General features: G+C 40.4%; 2 protein-coding genes across 3 annotated transcripts; one reads left to right on the top strand and one right to left on the bottom strand.

Annotated features, from left to right (window-relative positions):
- The first annotated feature begins 1,526 nt into the window (after window positions 1-1,526).
- On the top strand, window positions 1,527-10,595 carry LOC139370383 (protein LTV1 homolog). 2 transcript variants are annotated; one of them, XM_071109828.1, is made up of 11 exons: window positions 1,527-1,717; window positions 2,164-2,295; window positions 3,384-3,596; window positions 4,234-4,321; window positions 4,459-4,591; window positions 4,826-5,036; window positions 7,000-7,127; window positions 7,277-7,419; window positions 7,620-7,672; window positions 7,912-8,112; window positions 10,035-10,587. In XM_071109828.1, the coding sequence occupies exons 1-11, from the start codon at window positions 1,715-1,717 to the stop codon at window positions 10,146-10,148; spliced, it is 1,419 nt and encodes a 472-aa protein (XP_070965929.1). In that variant the 5' UTR covers window positions 1,527-1,714; the 3' UTR covers window positions 10,149-10,587. The 2 variants fall into 2 exon arrangements, with proteins under 2 accessions (XP_070965929.1, XP_070965927.1); XM_071109826.1 differs by having other exon boundaries at window positions 1,530-1,717; window positions 4,231-4,321; window positions 10,035-10,595.
- Window positions 10,596-10,778: 183 nt separating this feature from the next.
- On the bottom strand, window positions 10,779-19,959 carry LOC139369606 (interferon gamma receptor 1-like). The gene is made up of 7 exons (XM_071108862.1): window positions 19,802-19,959; window positions 16,662-16,779; window positions 15,043-15,224; window positions 14,181-14,332; window positions 13,837-13,996; window positions 13,486-13,628; window positions 10,779-11,606 (listed from the first exon to the last, which is right to left on the bottom strand). Exons 1-7 carry the CDS (start codon window positions 19,866-19,868, stop codon window positions 11,184-11,186), a joined length of 1,245 nt encoding a protein of 414 aa, XP_070964963.1. The 5' UTR covers window positions 19,869-19,959; the 3' UTR covers window positions 10,779-11,183.
- Window positions 19,960-20,511: the final 552 nt, after the last annotated feature.

The following is a 20,511-nucleotide window of genomic DNA, read 5'->3' as shown; positions in this document are numbered from 1 at the left end:
TAAATAAAATCATCTCACTGGATTCTTTGGCGAGCTCTCATTGGCTATTGCTCATCTCACGCTACAAAAGCTTTGTATATTTTGTGCCAATAAATAAAACGGGCTGTATCACAACCGGGGGTGATTGAGAGTCCCATAGGGCGGCGTACAATTGGCCCAGCTTCGTCAGTGTTTGGCAGGTGTAGGCCGTCAATGTAAATAAGTTGTTCTTAACTGGCTTGCATCGATTCCTGTTGTTCATTAACGATTAGTTTGGTCGTCTGGGCTATACCAACGGAAGATGGGGAACACATGTATTAGGGAAAGGGGGATACCTAGCCAGTTGAACAACTGAATGCATTCCACTGAAATGTGTTTTCCGCATTTAGCCTTAATCAACATCCACGTCATCGGCGCCCGAGGAACAGTGGGTTAACTGCCTTGCTCAGATGTTGCTTTATTATTCAGGAACGTGTCAATCAATACCTGACCCTCAGAACCTACCTTCCATTAATCCTGTTGACTCATCTGTAGGAAAGATTTGTTTCTCATTTGGTCCATTCAACAACAGAGCGATTTGAACCTTGTTTCAGCAGTATGTTGTATCTATCCATACCTTATGGATAGCATGTCCTCCTACCCGCACAAAAGGTAACCAACCGCATTATTGGAACGGTTTTATTGATAATATCTGTCGGGGAAAAAGTTTGGATGTTGCCACACGCATACCTACTTGTTAACTAAATTAAGGAAGTTTCCTTTAAAATTATTAATAAATATTATCCTGCCAACCACTATATGAACAAGTTTAAGAAAAACTCAAATTGTACCTTTTGTAATGACCACCCAGAAACCGTGTTGCATTTGGCATTGTATTCATGTAAGGAAACTGTGGCAAGACAACAGTATATTTATAATTGAACGCATTTATGAAGATTTTACACTATTGTTGAGAGATGTACTGCTTGGATTCTTTACCTACGATAGAAATAAGTTGAAACAATTTTATGTAATTAATTTAATTCTTTTGGCCACATTTCATATTCACAAATGTACATTTCTAAACAAAACACATTTTCTTACCTTACAAAAAGAAATTGAACTATATTTTAAGACAATTAAATACTCTAACAAAAACGCTGTTAGAATTATAAATGTAGGTCCTTGTGTAATGTGATATTGTACCCCCTAGCCCAATTGTCCTTTGTATATTATTTATATATACTTGTGTTCCCCATGTACTTTCTGTATTGATTTGTGAATAAAAAATAAATAAGAATAATATTTTTATACAAAATAATTGCCTTGCGCAGAACGACACATTTTTACCTTGTCAGCTCGGGGATTCGATCAAGCAACCTTTCGGTTACTGGCCCAACGCTCCTTCCTACCCGCCAGGCTACTTACATTCCAGTTGCTTGGTTTTCAATTAACAATTATTTCATACAGAGAATACATACTTTGGCAACATAATATATTAATACAAATTCAAGATTGTATAGCAATCTGATGTAGTGTATGAAGTGAACAAACTACACCCCTTTAGTCCTGTGAAATGGTTTGTTCCAAAAATGGTAGAAGCAGCGTGTGAGGAAGGAGTCGGCGTGGATAAACAACATTGACAATTTTTTTCTATTTAAATCCCCGTAAATTACACTTTTAGCGCGAGATAAACTGTAACAAACGTTTTTGTAAAAAAATTTTTGAAGTGTGTTCACAGCGGTCCAATTGAACTATGGTAAGCAAACTTTCAGCTGCCAATGTTGTTTTAGCTTTGCTAGCTTAGCATGCTATATATATGTCGACGGATAAGTAGCTAACTTACTAACGTTAACGTTACACACATAATACCAACTGTTGTGATTGTCAATGACTATTAAACCAAATGTGTTAGTTAGTTAATATCTGTTCTTTCAAATATGGGTGAGATTGATAGCTTTAGCAATAGCCAACCAACTAGCTTGTGTGTTGGTGTTTGTTGTTAGCTAACTAGCTAGTCCATCAACAACAATTTACATTCCAAAACAGTTCTTTGTGTACTGCCTGACCCTCATATACAAAGGGCTTGTGATGAACAGTGACCACTCAACACAGTTCACTGACATATTGCTGCATCTGAGCCTGATACAGTTGACCCTAAGACTATGTAACAAGTTACATTATCTACATGCCTTTCTTTTCTAGCCTAATAAAAGGAAGAAGGCATTTATTGACAAGAAGAAAGCGGTGACCTTCCACCTGGTCCACAGAAGTCAGAGGGACCCCCTCGCTGCTGACGAGAAAGCACCGCAGCATGTCCTCCTACCCGCACAAAAGGTAACGTGTACAGTGGTTCCCAAGCTTTTCCGGTTACTGAGTATGGTTACACGCACAAAATAATGAGATTGTGGATAGTCAGATTAATATAAATTTGATTAAAACGTATACATGTTTTCCAAGAAGAACAATTCCCCTAATCCGTTTACATGGACACGTCTGAAAAGGCTACCTGTTGGCGCTCTGATAAATGACGAAAATCGCGAATAAAAATAAACGTTCTACCACAGTGAACATGCTATTTTCGGGAAGCATATTTAATTCTGAGTTCGAACATGTAAAGTTTGTATGTGAAAACTACTTGTAAGACGCATATGTTCAGTTGTACCATACTCACTTCATTCGTGTTAAAGGAGGCTCGCCAGCGCAGATCAAATACACTGCTGGAACGCCGATTAAGGTGTTTACATGCCCAAATAATTTGAAAGATTGCTCAGAAAAGCAAGTGTTTTAACCGGCGTATGTTTACATCGATTATGACCTTATGTCGATTAAGATAAACAGAGTACGGTGTTTACATGAGTATTGCATAGAAAACGTACTCACTGTACCATCAACTGAATTTTGCTCTGCCCTGAGTACCGCTGAAGTACCCACTCGTTTGCATTTTACCAGTAGGACCTATGGTCTCATGAGTCTTGAGTATCGTGCTTCAACATCTGCATTGCTTGCTGTTTGGGATTTTAGGCTGGGTTTCTGTATAGCACTTTGACATTGCTGATGTAGGACAGGCTTTATAAATACATTTGATTGAGAGTCTTGTCAAGTACCCCCTGTGGATAGACCAAGTACCCCCAGGGGTTCTAGTACCCCTTATTGGGAACCACTGTGTTAGTACATGTACCAGACTTTACTAAGGTATTTAGTGTTGCAATGGAAGAAATGGTCACAGTTTTCATCTAAAGACATCCATTGGTTACAATATTTAGGCTACTTATCCTAGTAGAAGAGTTAATCTTCAAGTCAAAAACATATTTGTTGAAGATATTCATTGGCCAAGGACAACCAAGATATTTGGTGCAAATAATCCTGCTTTATGTGCACAATTGTATGTTTTGTGTCAGTCTGTAACCACTGTCTGTGTTCAGGTGGAGGTGGAGAAGCGGCAAGAGGAGCAGAGGGAGTTTGGGGTGTTTTTCGACGATGACTACAACTATCTGCAGCACCTGAGAGAAACGGCTCGGCCCGTAGAGTGGGCTTCATCTGGCAAATCACAGAGAGGCAAACGTACCCATGACCTCCAGGATGGAGATGATGATGACGAGGAAGATGAGGAGGAGGAGGAGGAAAAGGTTACTCCTGTAAGTTTAGCAGGAGGTCCAGTGGTTGTTGCTGAGTGGAACGGTTGTGAAAATGTTTGGGCTATATATACAAGTGTATATATAATATATATATATATATATATATATATATATATATATATATATATATACAAGGCGAAATGATCTGGTCCTTTGTTAACACTGTAGATAGCTGGATTAGTTTTTAAAGGCTGGAATTTGGGAGATCAAATTTCCCCAGTTGTGACATGTCAACACATGACAGTGGCTTTCACGATGGGGTGGCAGGTAGCCTTGTGGTTAGAGCATTGGGCCATTAACATAAAGTTTGCTGGATCAAATCCCAGAGTTGACAAGGTAAAAATCTGTTGTTCTGCCCTTGAACAAGGCAGTTAACCCGCTGTCACTGTAAACAAGAATTTGTTTTTAACTGACTTGCCTAGTTATATAAAGGTTAAATTAAAAACAAAAATCATATTGTATAGGTTGTGGTAGGAGTGACTGTAGGATGGGGTGTGGGGGCAACATTAGCTATAATGACTACATTTCTATGAATAACCACTTTGCATTTTATAGCCACAGTGCTTAGTGTAGGCAGTTTTATTTTAGGTAATTGTGATAAATGAAAGTAGTAAACATTCTTTTTTAACTTCAGCAGACCGTCTCCTTCAACTTGCCCTCCTCTGTGTTTGCGTCAGAGTTTGAGGAGGAGGTGGGAATGTTGAACAAAGCTGCCCCCATCTCAGGTAAGAGGCCTCTGCCAGTAACAAAACCAGACTCCAGAAAGATGCCATTTTGGGTTATTTGTTTTATGGCCAGGTCATTATTCTAAATCAGTGAATTATTCAAGTTAACTCTTGTACCCTCATGTTTTGTCTCAAAGGACCCAGGCTGGACATGGACCCAGACATCGTAGCTGCTCTCGATGAGGACTTTGACTTTGACGACCCAGACAACATGCTGGATGACGATTTCATTTTGAAGGCCAACGATGTCAATGGAACTGTTGGCGTGGGGTAAGAATATATACTTTATATCAGTTTCATTTGTTTTTACCAACCCTTAGTCCCATTAATTTGAGCTATACCAATCAAGTTACAATTGTTGAGAAAGAGGATTGCTTTTTGTGGTTTCAGTTTCTTACTGAGAGCTAGTTAACATCTGCTAATTGAAGTCGTGTCCCAATAAGGCTGTGCTGTCCCAAGTCTCTTTGTGCTGTTGGAAACCTCTCTCTGTCTCGCTCATTGCAGTGACGATGATGAAGAGTGGGAGGATACAGAGGAAGAAGGGAGCGACTCTGAGGGGGACGTTGCCTCTGGTGATGAGGACAGCGAGGGGCGCCCCAGGGAGTTCATGTTCATGGACGAGGAGACAAAAACTCGCTTCACAGAATACTCCATGACCTCGTCAGTCATGAGGAGGAACGAACAGCTCACGCTGCTGGACGACCGCTTTGAGAAGGTCAGTGAGCCCTGGACATCCTTTTTGGGTTTGGACCTGGGTTGCATTTTGTGACCTTTGGTAAAGATAAACTGTGAGTGACTGGCTGTTCTAACAGCATAAACACTCTGGTAGGGCTGTGGAGGTCACAATTAAGTCAGTTGTTGATTGTCAAGCAAATAACTGTTGGTCTCACGGTAATTGACATAAACACATTTAGCCTCTCCTGGCTTCCACATTTTAAGAAGTCTAATACACATTTGGGTTTTATGTTTAGATTTTTAATACATTGTACGGCTGCATGATGAGACTAATGATGATTTTAAATAAGTTTCTTGAAAATGCATGAGCTCTGCTTTGTTTTTTTTCCGCAACCTGTACACACTCCAATAGCCTCTCATTGACAATTCGACAAGCACTTGATAATGCCTCGGATTTCACAGCGGCATCCCCGTTGTGGCCGTAATGCACCCTAAAAAAATCCATGCCTTTTGCGGCCCGGAGTGCTGCGTTGTGCCCTTCTCCCTGAGTGCGCTGCGCAATCCGTAGCGTCTCTCACTCACACGGCTCTCCGTCACGTGACCGGGTCTTGTTCACAGGCTACAAGTTAAGACAGGCGCAACTGCTGGCGTCCTTATCCAATTCCGAGGTGCATATTGAAGATCTTGGAAGAGCTGTCCACATTTACTTTTTGTCAGCCAAAAAGATGAGTAGGCCTAAAGAACAGCAAAAGCACTAGCCTATGTCTATCTACTATCCCCCATAGTACAAAAGTCTATCTATTTTGTGCGAGAAATAAATATTCCAAACATAGTCTGGGACAGTTGTGGGATGCAATGGATCCCAAATTAATACAACCACTAGCATCAACAAAAACTTTTTTATGCAATGTGAAGCAACAGATCAGAACATTTAGCTTAAAATGTTGATAAACTATTCAGCTATATCTTCACATTATAAGCGCAAATGTTCCATTAGGGAAAAACACCATCAAAAGTGACCGCAAATAGGATATGTATGTAGTGCTTTTATTATTAAGGTGCATTTGTATGGTGTAAATGACCTTTCCCAAACTTATGTTTGCTTATGTATGCCAGTTAGGCTCTACACCCCTTGTAAAGCAGATTAATGTGCTTAATTTTAAGAAGTTATTTGGCCACTTTAGTTGCGATACAAACCTTATTACAACATATAGGCCGATGGGCTAGGCTACATGAGTTGTGTGACTATGATTCGAACAAGTCACACAAAAAAAGATTCACAAGTGATAGGCTAATATTGTCACCCATCACACTATTCTTAATTTAATCTTGTCTTTACATATGCTAAATAACATATGTGTGAATTTGTATTTAGATTTGACCATTATCATGTGTCAACACGGGCAGCGGGAAAAATACATGTCATCTATGCACTTAAATAGCGAATGGGGGACACTTTTCCCCATGGTTTATTTTCATGCCAGCCAGGTAGGCTATACTCCTGTCGTAAAGAGAAGCAATGTGCTTAATATTAGGAATGTTGAGAAATAAATGTAGTAGGCCTAGCCTTAAAGAAAACTGATGGGATCCTCTTTTTAATAGAGGCCATCACTCTGTTTTCTCCCCCAATTGCATAGCCTATAGAAATGTTGCGCAACATGAGCTCATGGGCTCTCATGAAGTGTTTTGATTACATTTTCGAATACATTTGCATTGATGTCAGAGTGATTAGAGGGAAAATTGAGCGCTGAGTACCAGGCAGTTTGGTAGGCTACTAATGACCAGCAGCATCAGCTTGGAGAAGCCTAATTACCGTGACTAAACAGTCATGTGGAATTTGACTGGCTTCATGACTCGTGACCACCGGTGTGGCGGTAATACTGTCACCCGCAGCAGCCCTACACTCAGGTGCTGATTTCAACTAATGATATTCATTTAATTCAAACAATTATTTCAATTAATATCATTGTATCGTTTTCCAAACTTGTTTCTGTCTCCCATAGTTTTTCGAGCAGTTTGACGAGGATGAGATTGGGGCCCTGGACAACGCTGAGCTGGAAGGGCATATCGAGCCAGACAGTGCTCGCCTGGAGGAGGTCATCAAAGACTACTTCAAACAGAAGGAGTTAGAGTGAGTGTGTGTGTAACTCTATAGCCATAGCAATACTCTTAGATAAAGACCGAAGTGGACGTCCTCATTGGACACAATGGATTATAAGTCTTTGTATGTGTGTTTAACTATAGATAATGACAGTAATTGAATCAACTGTATTCTTTCAGCTACCAGAGGCCTGATGCCCTGGGTCCTAAAGAGCTGCCAGTAGTGAGGGAGGAGGAGGAAGATGAGGACGAAGAGGAACAGGAGATGGAGACCATTGTCCTGACGGCACCAGCAGAGAAGTGGGACTGTGAAACCATTATCAGTAAGTGAGTCTACTAACCGTGTTGCTATTACCTCTGTCTGTTCAGTAACTAACACTTTAAGATTACCATTGTAGTACATGCCTGATGACATAATTCTGTTCTGATGACATACGAATTGGCTAGATGTTTATTACCATAATTACTACATTTTCTTTTTTTATGAATATTTGAAATCCTTTGTTTTTCTTTACTATCCAAGGTACCTATTCGAATTTGTATAACCATCCAAAAATCATCAAAGATCCACCAAAGGTAAAAAATGTTTTCCTCTGTCGGTTGTTTGAGCGAAGATAACAGAAAGAAATACATTGTCACGTATTAAGTTGCATGTCTAACGTTCAACATTTTGAGAGGCTTTTAGCTCAATTTCCTACCTAGCATTAGCTACTAGTTGTGAATTCAAGGCATCAGCTCAGGGCCATTGTTGCTGTTGATATGAGATGCTACACAGTACAGACCGATAGTGGTGTATTTCTGTGTTCTCTAATCAGGCCAAGCCCATCCGAGTATCCACCAGGACAGGCATTCCTCTGGACGTCCTTCCCGGGAGGGGCCTGACAGCCAAGCAGGCTGAGCGCATGGAGCGTATCAACGACTCAGACCTGCCCCGCGTCGCCACACAGCACCGGCCTCGTGAGGAGAGCAAGGAGGAGCGGAAAGCCAGGAAACGGGCCATCAAAGAGGAGCGCAAGGTGGGTTACTATACTCACGACTAATAGTTCTGTCTGGCCCTCCCTACTGGGTGTTCATGTGGAGAATTAATTTATTATTGGGTGGGAAACAAAATTGTTGAAAAAGCTCCTGGAATAATGGTCATAGTGTGCTCCATTTAAATATCACTATCTCTCTCTCTCATATATATATATATACACACACACACACACACAGTGGGGCAAAAAAGTATTTAGTCAGCCACCAATTGTGCAAGTTCTCCCACTTAAAAAGATGAGAGGCCTGTAATTTTCATCATAGGTACACTTCAACTATGACAGACAAAATGAGAAAAAAAAATCCAGAAAATCACATTGTAGGATTTTTAATGAATTTATTTGCAAATTATGGTGGAAAATAAGTATTTGGTCAATAACAAAAGTTTATCTCAATACTTTGTTATATACCCTTTGTTGGAAATGACAGAGGTCAAACGTTTTCTGTAACTCTTCACAAGGTTTTCACACACTGTTGCTGGTATTTTGGCCCATTCCTCCATGCAGATCTCCTCTAGAGCAGTGATGTTTTGGGGATGTTGCTGGGCAACACGGACTTTCAACTCCCTCCAAAGATTTTCTATGGGGTTGAGATCTGGAGACTGGCTAGGCCCCTCCAGGACCTTGAAATGCTTCTTACGAAGCCACTCCTTCGTTGCCCGGGCGGTGTGTTTGGGATCATTGTCATGCTGAAAGACCCAGCCACGTTTCATCTTCAATGCCCTTGCTGATGGAAGGAGCTTTTCACTCAAAATCTCACGATACATGGCCCCATTCATTCTTTCCTTTACACGGATCAGTCGTCCTGGCCCCTTTGCAGAAAAACAGCCCCAAAGCATGATGTTTCCACCCCCATGCTTCACAGTAGGTATGGTGTTCTTTGGATGCAACTCGGCATTCTTTGTCCTCCAAACACGACGAGTTGAGTTTTTACCAAAAAGTTATATTTTGGTTTCATCTGACCATATGACATTCTCCCAATCTTCTTCTGGATCATCCAAATGCTTTCTAGCAAACTTCAGACGGGCCTGGACATGTACTGGCTTAAGCAGGGGGACACGTCTGGCACTGCAGGATTTGAGTCCCTGGCGGCGTAGTGTGTTACTGATGGTAGGCTTTGTTACTTTGGTCCCAGCTCTCTGCAGGTCATTCACTAGTTCCCCCCCGTGTGGTTCTGGGATTTTTGCTCATCGTTCTTGTGATCATTTTGACCCCAAGGGGTGAGATCTTGCGTGGAACCCCAGATCGAGGGAGATTATCAGTGGTCTTGTATGTCTTCCATTTCCTAATAATTGCTCCCACAGTTGATTTCTTCAAACCAAGCTGCTTACCTATTGCAGATTCAGTCTTCCCAGCCTGGTGCAGGTCTACAATTTGGTTCTGGTGTCCTTTGACAGCTCTTTGGTCTTGGCCATAGTGGAGTTTGGAGTGTGACTGTTTGAGGTTGTGGACAGGTGTCTTTTATACTGATAACAAGTTCAAACAGGTGCCATTAATACAGGTAACGAGTGGAGGACAGAGGAGCCTCTTAAAGAAGTTGTTACAGGTCTGTGAGAGCCAGAAATCTTGCTTGTTTGTAGGTGACCAAATACTTATTTTCCACCATAATTTGCAAATAAATTCATAAAAAATCCTACAGTGTGATTTTCTGGATTTTTTTCTCATTTTGTCTGTCATAGTTGAAGTGTACCTATGATGAAAATTACAGGCCTCATCTTTTTAAGTGGGAGAACTTGCACAATTGGTGGCTGACTAAATACTTTTTTGCCCCACTGTGTTTATATATATCACATTCTATAAAAAAAAATCTAAGTGTCATCTATGAATACGGTTCAAGTATTTAGATATCTTGTAGAAAGCTTTTTGTCCTTCACCATTGACACCATATTGCTTGAATGTTTCTACAGGAGCGAAGAACAGAAAAGAAGGCCAACAAAGAGGCGTTCAAACAGGAAAAGGTCTATCAAGAGAAACAAATGTTGAACCTGCGTTCCAACGTCCAGGGTCTAAAGCTGTCTTAGCTGCCCAGATGGAAGATGAATTGGGACTGACTTTGTGCTCATCCTCTTAACTGGTTTACTGATGAATAACAACCCTGCAACTGTCATTTTGCAGAGGACTCCAACACAAGAGGACTATGGGCCGTGTGACATTCTTTGCGAAGTGTTCAGAGATTGATGTAGCCTGGTCCCAGATCTGTTTGTGCTCTCCCCAACCCCTATGGTCGTCACAGTAAGAGTCTGCAAGACTGCACAAACAGATCTAGGACCAGGGTAATTCAGATGTTTGTTTTTTTTATAGATCAACTGTTCTGAAGGTAGCATGTCAATCATCAGAGTGCAGTTCACAAACCATTCTACCTTATACAATAAAGCTAAAGATTCTTCCTGGGGGGTTTTTGTCGAGAAGAATTACAGAAAATAAAAGTCAGTGGATATCTTTAGTAAATACTGAGTGTTTGATTTGGAGTAGTGTGTCATTCATTTGGTTATTCAATTATATTTCAATGCCCAACAAGCCAAAAGTTTTTTACAGCCTGAGTAAAGTTTACTGATTAGTTCAGCCCACAGATTTGGACTGGCGATAGATTTCCAGAAATCTCACAGGGACCATAAAAAAGAAATACAACAACAGAAAATAACAATATACAAAGTGTTAATCGTTATCTAAAATTATAAGACAAAAGTCACGATGAGAGAAACCCCAACATTACATAGAGACCTAAGATGACAACATAGCATGGCAGCAAAACATGAAAACACAGCATGGTAGCAACATGGCAGCAGCAAAACATGGCACAAACATTATTGGGCACAGACAACAGCACAAAGGGCAAGAAGGTTAAGACAATACATCACACTAAGCAGCCACAACTGTCAGTAAGCGTGTCCATGATTGAGTCTTTGAATGAAGAGCTACACCACTGAAGACGTGATTGAAAATCAGTGAGGCACGACAGTGTATCAGTGTACCTAGGTAAACCAGTTCTGTGAAGTCATTGTCTTTCATCTATACAGTGAAAGGTGTGATTTACAGAGGCTTGAGTTCAGAGGTGCTCAGGTGGAGCCATAGCGCACCACTATATCTCCTGCACTCATCTCCACCTCCAGTAGAGGAATGTGTTGTCTGTCATAGCCAGAGGCTGGGGAATCCATGTCCTCCACCTCCAATGTCCTTGAGTCTGATTCCTCTGAGTCATCTCCACACAGCAGCACAGAGCATGGCTGTGTCACCTTCAGAAGCTCAGACTGTAATTGGCTTCTTCTGTCAAATAAGCCCTCTCCCACCTGCCCAGAACTAATGGGGCATTGAAGGTAAGATGAAAATCCAACGCTAGTGGTCGGTTCCTCCTCCTCTTCGGAAGTTTCCAACATGCTCTGGGATGTGGTGGTAGCTGGTTCTATGCCACTGATGTGCGCTATGATCTCGCATTGCAGTTGCATTATATTCTTGTCGTGTGGGTTTGATAGGATTGAAGCCTGTTAAACAATAATACAAAGCCAAATTGAGATTAGTCAGCTCGGGGTGTATGGTTACTGTTTTGGACCAGAAAAGAAACCGATAACATACAGTGCCTTGCGAAAGTATTCGGCCCCCTTGAACTTTGCGACCTTTTGCCACATTTCAGGCTTCAAACATAAAGATATAAAACTGTATTTTTTTGTGAAGAATCAACAACAAGTGGGACACAATCATGAAGTGGAATGACATTTATTGGATATTTCAAACTTTTTTAACAAATCAAAAACTGAAAAATTGGGCGTGCAAAATTATTCAGCCCCCTTAAGTTAATACTTTGTAGTGCCACCTTTTGCTGCGATTACAGCTGTAAGTCGCTTGGGGTATGTCTCTATCAGTTTTGCACATCGAGAGACTGAAATTTTTTCCCATTCCTCCTTGCAAAACAGCTCGAGCTCAGTGAGGTTGGATGGAGAGCATTTGTGAACAGCAGTGTTCAGTTCTTTCCACAGATTCTCGATTGGATTCAGGTCTGGACTTTGACTTGGCCATTCTAACACCTGGATATGTTTATTTTTTAACCATTCCATTGTATATTTTGCTTTATGTTTTGGTTCATTGTCTTGTTGGAAGACAAATCTCCGTCCCAGTCTCAGGTCTTTTGCAGACTCCATCAGGTTTTCTTCCAGAATGGTCCTGTATTTGGCTCCATCCATCTTCCCATCAATTCTAACCATCTTCCCTGTCCCTGCTGAAGTAAAGCAGGCCCAAACCATGATGCTGCCACCACCATGTTTGACAGTGGGGATGGTGTGTTCTGCTGTGTTGCTTTTACGCCAAACATAACGTTTTGCATTGTTGCCAAAAAGTTCAATTTTGGTTTCATCTGACCAGAGCACCTTCTTCCACATGTTTGGTGTGTCTCCCAGGTGGCTTGTGGCAAACTTTAAACAACACTTTTTATGGATATCTTTAAGAAATGGCTTTCTTCTTGCCACTCTTCCATAAAGGCCAGATTTGTGCAATATATGACTGATTGTTGTCCTATGGACAGAGTCTCCCACCTCAGCTGTAGATCTCTGCAGTTCATCCAGAGTGATCATGGGCCTCTTGGCTGCATCTCTGATCAGTCTTCTCCTTGTATGAGCTGAAAGTTTAGAGGGACGGCCAGGTCTTGGTAGATTTGCAGTGGTCTGATACTCCTTCCATTTAAATATTATCGCTTGCACAGTGCTCCTTGGGATGTTTAAAGCTTGGGAAATCTTTTTGTATCCAAATCCGGCTTTAAACTTCTTCACAACAGTATCTCGGACCTGCCTGGTGTGTTCCTTGTTCTTCATGATGCTCTCGGCGCTTTTAACGGACCTCTGAGACTATCACAGTGCAGGTGCATTTATACGGAGACTTGATTACACACAGGTGGATTGTATTTATCATCATTAGTCATTTAGGTCAACATTGGATCATTCAGAGATCCTCACTGAACTTCTGGAGAGAGTTTGCTGCACTGAAAGTAAAGGGGCTGAATAATTTTGCACGCCCAATTTTTCAGTTTTTGATTTGTTAAAAAAGTTTGAAATATCCAATAAATGTCATTCCACTTCATGATTGTGTCCCACTTGTTGTTGATTCTTCACAAAAAAATACAGTTTTATATCTTTATGTTTGAAGCCTGAAATGTGGCAAAAGGTCGCAAAGTTCAAGGGGGCCGAATACTTTCGCAAGGCACTGTATACTGTTCTAGCAACAAGCAAAAGCATCGGATAGGATGATCTTGTCCCAGAGGGGAAAATAGTATACGACACACAGTACTGCTGTATACATAATATACACTATATTTGACACATTCTACATAATGCATACATTGCACGTTACCCACCATACACATTATGCGCTTACCAAAGTCTTTGGGAAATTGAACAAGTTTCTTTTCCTCATGCTTCTCTTGCAGAGCCTTATTGTCACAAAGACTACAAAGGCCACAATGCCAATGATGATCAACGGCAAAAGCATGAGCAAAGATGATTTCAGTGAAATTGTTTCTGCAGATAGATAAACATATCAGTCACTGAATCACTTAACTAGCACACCATGTCATTGTGAGAACTTTCCATAGCCATTATTCATTTTGACTATAATAATTCATCAAAACTGCAATAATTCATACAAACAAAACGCTAGAATTAAATAGCACCTACTTGGACCAGACATAACAAACAAATGTAATGTCAACCACGGTAGTGTACTTACTGTCTTCATCGCCACAGATGGGTCCTATTCTGCTGAACATCACTTTGTGGCTCATTGCATTCTCCTCCAGGCTCACACAGTACTGCTCCTTGTTCTCCCGGACCGTGAAGTGATGGCAACAGACTTTGTCTTTTATCTGACACTTAAAAGAGCTTTCAGTCTGCAGACAGAAGAAAGAATACGCAACCAGTAAATCAGCTAATGCCAACACCATCGTTAAGTATCCATTAGTCATCATTACTTATGCACTGAGCAAAGTAATTAGATGGATATGACCAGTGTGTACCCTCTGTATGTATACTGTAGATTGTAACCAATGAAGGGATTTTTTTTATCATACTTACATTTTCATAGGTTACATGGTAAAGGAAGTGTTTGTCATCTTCACGTATGCGAGACTCTTTCAGCTCTGTGTACAGGTGGTAAGGGTTGTCGAAGCTAACTGTGACCTCCATATCCTTCATTGACACTTTTACAGCAGGGAAATCCAACTTGCCTGAGATAAAATTAAAAGGGTATTAGAGTAGAGTTAGAGAAAAAGCCTGCAGTAATGAATATACTGACCTGGAGGAGGACTACCTCAATATACAGACCTGGAGGAGGACTACCTCAATATACTGACCTGGAGGAGGACTCCCTCAATATACTGACCTGGAGGAAGACTACCTCAATATATTGACCTGGAGGAGGACTACCTCAATATACTGACCTGGAGGAGGACTACCTCAATATACTGACCTGGAGGACTACCTCAATATACTGACCTGGAGGAGGACTACCTCAATATACTGACCTGGAGGAGGACTACAGTACTTCGATTTTGTCATATTTACACAGTACCAGTCAAAAGTTTGGACACGCCTACTCATGAAAGAGTTTTTCTTTATTTGTACAATTTTCTACATTGTAGAATAATAGCGAAGACATCAAAACTATGAAATAACACCAAAAAAGTGTTAAACAAATCAAAATATATTTTATATTTGAGATTCTTCAAAGTAGCCACCCTTTGCCTTGATGACAGTTTGCACACTCTTGAAGGAGTAGGTGTGTCAAAACTTTTGACTGATTCTGTACCTCTCTGTTGCTTGGATGGATGTCATTTTTTATGTCACAAAAAAAATCACATTTCTTACAAGGAGGAAAAATATTGGTATATTTTCAATGCTCACTTTGAAAACCCACTTTTGAAAACATTGTACTTACACTTGATGTCAGCTGTAAGGTCTCTACTAAATGTGAATATCGAGGACTCCAGAGATGCCGATTCCCCCGTTTCATCACTGGCCGTTATAGTCACAAAGTAGCGATCCAATTCTTTAGCATTCCATATGAAGTGGGCGAGGTCATAATGATGCTGTTTAGTGGGAACCAGCGGGAAACTAAGGCTACAAAAAAAACAGTGAGCATTAGATACATTTAACAGAAAGACGACACTCAACCAACAAACAGAGTTAGAAACTGTTAATAGATCATGTGTCATAGTTGAATAAGCAGATACCTCTGTTAGGATATCGTTTCAAGTAACAGGCTAATCCCTGTGGTTAAGGTATCTGATGCTATTCTTTTCAATCAAATGATATACACTGAACAAAAATATAAACGTAACATGCAACAATTTCAAAGATTTTACTGCGTCACAGTTCATATAATACATTATTTAGGCTCTAATCTATAGATGTCACATGACTGGGAATAGAGATATGGTCACAGATACCTTTAAAAAAAAAATAGGGGCGTGGATCAGAAAACCAGTCAGTATCTGGTGTGACCACCATTTGCTTCATGTAGCTCGTCACATCTCCTTTGTACAGAATTGATCAGGCTGTTTATTGTGGCCTGTTGAATGTTGTCCCACTCCTCTTCAATGGATGTGCGGAGTTGCTGGATATTGGCAGGAACTGGAACATGCTGTCATACACGTCGATCCAGAGCACCCCAAAAAAATGCTCAATGGGTGACATGTCTGGTGAGTATGCATGCCATGGAAGAACTGGCACATTTTCAGCTTCCAGGAATTGTGTACAGATCCTTGTGACATGGGGCACGTGCATTATCATGCTGAAACATGAGGTGATTGTGTTGTGTGACAAAACTACACATTCTAGAGTGGCCTTTTATTGTCCACAGCACAAGGTGCACCTGTGTAATGATCATCCTGTTTAATCTGCTTCTTTATATGATACAACTGTCAGGAGATATGCTCACTAACAGCAACGTTAACAAATTTGTGCACAAAATTTGAGAGAAATAAGATTTCTTTAGTGTGTATTGAACATTTCTGGGATCTTTTATTTCAGCTCATGAAACATGGGACCAACACTTTACAGGTTGTGTTTATATTTTTGTTCAGTATAGTTAGACAAACTCATATTTCATCAACAATTAAAGCATGGTTTTACAATAAACATTTAGGGCCGGTTTCCCAGACACAGACTAAGCCTAGTCCTGGACTAAAATATATTTGAATCTCCACTGTAACATGCTTCTTAGTTCATGACTAGGTTTAATCTGTGTCCGGGACACTGTCCCTCATTGTTCTTTCATAGTGTATATCAGAGGAACTTATTGGGAGGAGCTATAGGAGGACGGGCTCATCGTAATAGCTGGAATAGAGTTCTGGAACGGAGTCAAACATGTTCTTTATGTGTGTTTTTGTACCATTCCATTCAAGCCATTACAATGTTCCCATCTTCCTATAGTTCCTCCCACCAGCCTCCTACCATGGTGTATATGTCATATGTAAGCCATTATGAAGTCATCCAAAACCAAGTCAGCAGTAGCCTGTAGTAGCTACTACTCATTAGAATACCAGCAGAGCTCACTTGAGATCACTATTTATTTTCAATTTGAAGAGAGGTTGACGAAGCAGTTCACTGTAGTTCCAATAAACAGTTGTCTGAAAGTTGTTGCAGCTCACTGTCACATTTTCTGGAGGTGGAACTGTCCAGGAAAATAAGACATTACATTTAGTTAGTAGGCTTATGCAGGCAAGGTGAAGAACCTGCCATGCAGGTAGTCTCAGTGTTAACATCTTGAGGCTTTGCTCATGAGGGTTAGTACCAAGGGAACCTTCACCAGAGTGCATTGACTTGACTGGTTGTTCATGGCAACAGCTTTGGAGCAAAGGCGAAACAGTTCCACCTGTCTTGGTAAAGTTATGTATTCAATCATAGGTATAATTTCAAATGTGATCTAAACTTTGAAGATTGAGTGTATGCAGTATGTGCTTGTTGATGCCCCTGAGATGATGCAACCTGTTTCCTCCGTAACCACCCCCATGGATAAGCTTAATAAGACAATCCCCCAATTTTGTCATCTTGACTACAGAACAAATAATTATTTTTCTTATTGAAAATATAAATACATTTGCACAATGAGCACTTGTCTCTCAAATACATCTTTACAGTTGATGGTTAACGAGCTAGCACATTTTAGCATAGACATGACAGTCAAAACACCTCAAAACATCCCTTATGAAAATAAATTGCAGTCAGAGTGTACTATAACTATAACTGCAGTACACTGTGGTATAATTAAGCAATATGGCTTGAGGAGGTGTGGTATATGGTCAATATACCACGGCTAAGGGCTGTTCTTATGCACGACGCAACGCAGAGTTCCTGAACACAGCCCTTAGCTGTGGTATATTGGCCATACGTCACAAACTCCCAAGGTGTCTTATTGCTATTATAAACTGGTTACCAATGTAATTAAAGCAGTAAAAATACATGTTTTGTACTACCTGTGGTATGCGTTCTGATATACCATGGCTGTCAGCCAATCAGCATTTAGGGCTCAGCCAAACAGCATTCAGGGCTCGAACCACCCAGTTAATAATTGCAGTTAGAGTGCAGTATAAATGCAGTATGATGCAAACACTACTTCCAAAATAACCATTTTTTTTACTGCAGTAATTTTCCAGTGCAACTGCAGTACACTGCAATTATTCTGCAACTACTGGGTCCAAAATACCACAGTTGACTGCAGTTACTGCACTTTTCCTGCAGTTTCAGAACTGCAATCTTTTTTCTAAGGGATGGTATCAATAACAAGATAAAACGAGCCACCTACGATTCCCCATATGGCAGCTTCTTGTAATTGTTGCTAACTATCTGGCTATCAAGTATCACAACAACACACAGATTTCTGCCCCAATCAATCGCATCATGAAAATGATGCACTTCCACCGATGGGGGCGAAAGCGCTTTGATATGATTTAGTTTGTTTTCAATAAACATTTGAAGGATGAATATAGTTTATGTTGTCAACAATCTAAGCCAACGCTGTCTGTTTTGCCCCATAGTTGTTCAAGCGTCGGTTTTGTTGCTAAATAACCAACCCCTCTATACACACTAAATCAAATGAAACAATTTGTTATTTAAAGTGTGATTGAGCAACACTAACTTCCTCATGTCAGCATCTTGGGCAATTTCTGTTAGACAGCTATATGTTCAACCAAACAACACGTCACAACTCTCATCTCAACCAGAGATCTCCATGAACTTTTTTTATTTGTATTTATTTGACCATTATTTGACCAGGTAAGTTGACTGAGAACACGTTCTCATTTACAGCAACGACCTGGGGAATAGTTACAGGGGGATGAATGAGCCAATTGTAATGTATAAGACACTGCTTTTGTCCTCCTTGAAAATGGCAGGTAAATATTGGCAGCAATGAGGAAGCAAATAAGAGTGTTACTTTGTCCAGGTGAGTTGGGCTGTTGCCCGGCTGCATTCATTCAAAATTCCTTCTCATAAACTATTAAACCCATTTTGCAACACTGCCTTACCCACAATCAATTTCAGAAAGCATTGTCCTGTTCATGCTTATCACAGTAAAGTACTAATGTTTGTTTTATGAGCCTACTTGAAAAGAACAGAAAGGTCTGCACATTGAATTACCACTTTTATTGACAACGTTTCTTCGTCAGGTCAAGAGTGTTTAACAGTCTAATCAAGCACTCAAGAAGATAACCAGTCCAGGGATTTGCCACACACCACACCCGTGTTAAACCACCCGTGTTAAACGAAGCGGCTTCTAAACAGCTTCTACCCCCAAGACAAAAAAACTCCTGAACATCTAATCGAAGGGATCCCAGACCATTTGCATTGCCCCCCCCCCCCCCCTCCCCTATTTACACCGCTGCTACTCTCTGTTGCTATCATCTACGCATAGTCACTTTAATAACTCTACCTACATGTACATACTACCTCAACTAACCGGTGCCCACGCACATTGACTCTGTACCGGTACCCCCCTGTATATAGTCTCGCTATTGTTATTTTACTGCTTCTCTTTAATTACTTGTTACTTTTATCTCTTATTCTCATCCATATTTTTGTTTAACCGCTCTGTTGTATTCAGCGCATGTGACTAATACAATTTGATTTGGTTTATTATGATACCACGGAATCTGATGTTAACATTTCATTATAGTTTAGGTAAGCTAATGTAAGATTATAGTTTAGGTAAGCTAATGTAAGATCAAAGTACATTTATCTAACAGCTATGTCCTAAGCAAATTGTCGCCTACCTTACTGTATGTTAGAATTCAATACAAGACTCATCAACCTGTGGTTTTAATAGTTAGAATTGAGGAGCGGATGAGCCTGTAGAGTCGGTTTATGCTAAGGGCAGGTTCAAACACATGCAGACTTCTCAGAATTACTGCCCATTTGTATTTTTCTAACATCATTTGGGGACATTTCGGGGTTAGGATACTGACAAAAGATGATGTGAGCTGATTTAGTACATAGTGTGTCGAATTATTACAAGTGGGCAAAACACCATGACTTTAAAAGATAACCTACAGACAAAATTGTTATTACTGTATTATTACATAGCTAAGCCTATTACCGCAAATCATCCCTTCCTCTTTGTAATCAGAATAATAACCCACACTGTTCTTCAATCAAAGCAATGTAGTTTTTTAAGTTTTCATCCAGGTTAACCAACTTACCCAGTGTGGAAACCGCTGTGACCAAAACCATCAGGAATGTCAGTGAATCACAAAAAGCCAACATCATGCGTTTTCAAATACAAATCCACGAAATTTAAGGAACCGAAAAAACAATGAGGTACCTATTCTTAGATTTAAAAAAAAAAACAGCGATCTACCTTTAACCTAAATTATAAGACATAACCGCAAAACTAAAGTGTGTTATCAGACTAGTTAGTATCTGTCGTTGAAGTAACTGGACGCAGTTTCTCCGGCAGGAAATGACACAGAGGTGTATTACTTCACCGTTTCTTCGAATTGACACACCTCCGTTTCCTCATTTCATTCTAATAATTAATTCTAAAGACTTCTGTAGAATATATGCCTACTCCAGGGGGAAATCCTAGCAATTTTTAGGCAGTTAACTAAACTAAATATATCCTAAAAGGACTATATGTCCGTCCCATCTGAGTTGAGTACAAGAAACATGCGGAGGTCACACCTTGACGCACCCGATTAGCCACGTGTGGGATACCATATTCACCATATGAATGGAGTGATTGGTAATATTTTCCACCTTTTAATGGGGTGATTGGAGGCTAATCAGGTGCTTGACCTCAACCCAATCTCTCTCCAGTCACAGGACATCAAAGTACAGGTAAAAACATGTCAGCCTACCTTGATCAATGCCACTTCCTACTGCTGATTTGTGGTCAAACTTAACATAACAA

This window comes from Oncorhynchus clarkii, chromosome 17, assembly GCF_045791955.1.
Source record: "Oncorhynchus clarkii lewisi isolate Uvic-CL-2024 chromosome 17, UVic_Ocla_1.0, whole genome shotgun sequence".
Lineage (NCBI taxonomy): Eukaryota > Metazoa > Chordata > Actinopteri > Salmoniformes > Salmonidae > Oncorhynchus > Oncorhynchus clarkii.
The sequence above is the reverse complement of the archived record's forward strand: the minus strand, read 5'-3'. Positions and strand labels throughout refer to the sequence as shown.

Coding starts and splice junctions, on each gene's coding strand:
- LOC139370383 (XM_071109826.1), top strand. Junction 4,592..4,825: donor AATGGAACTGTTGGCGTGGG/GTAAGAATATAT, acceptor CGCTCATTGCAG/TGACGATGATGAAGAGTGGG. Junction 7,128..7,276: donor TTCAAACAGAAGGAGTTAGA/GTGAGTGTGTGT, acceptor GTATTCTTTCAG/CTACCAGAGGCCTGATGCCC.
- LOC139369606 (XM_071108862.1), bottom strand. CDS start 19,868: ATGATGTTGGCTTTTTGTGATTCACTGACATTCCTGATGGTTTTGGTC. Junction 16,780..19,801: donor CACAGCGGTTTCCACACTGG/GTAAGTTGGTTA, acceptor TTTCCTGGACAG/TTCCACCTCCAGAAAATGTG. Junction 11,607..13,485: donor TCAATTTCCCAAAGACTTTG/GTAAGCGCATAA, acceptor ATTGTTTAACAG/GCTTCAATCCTATCAAACCC.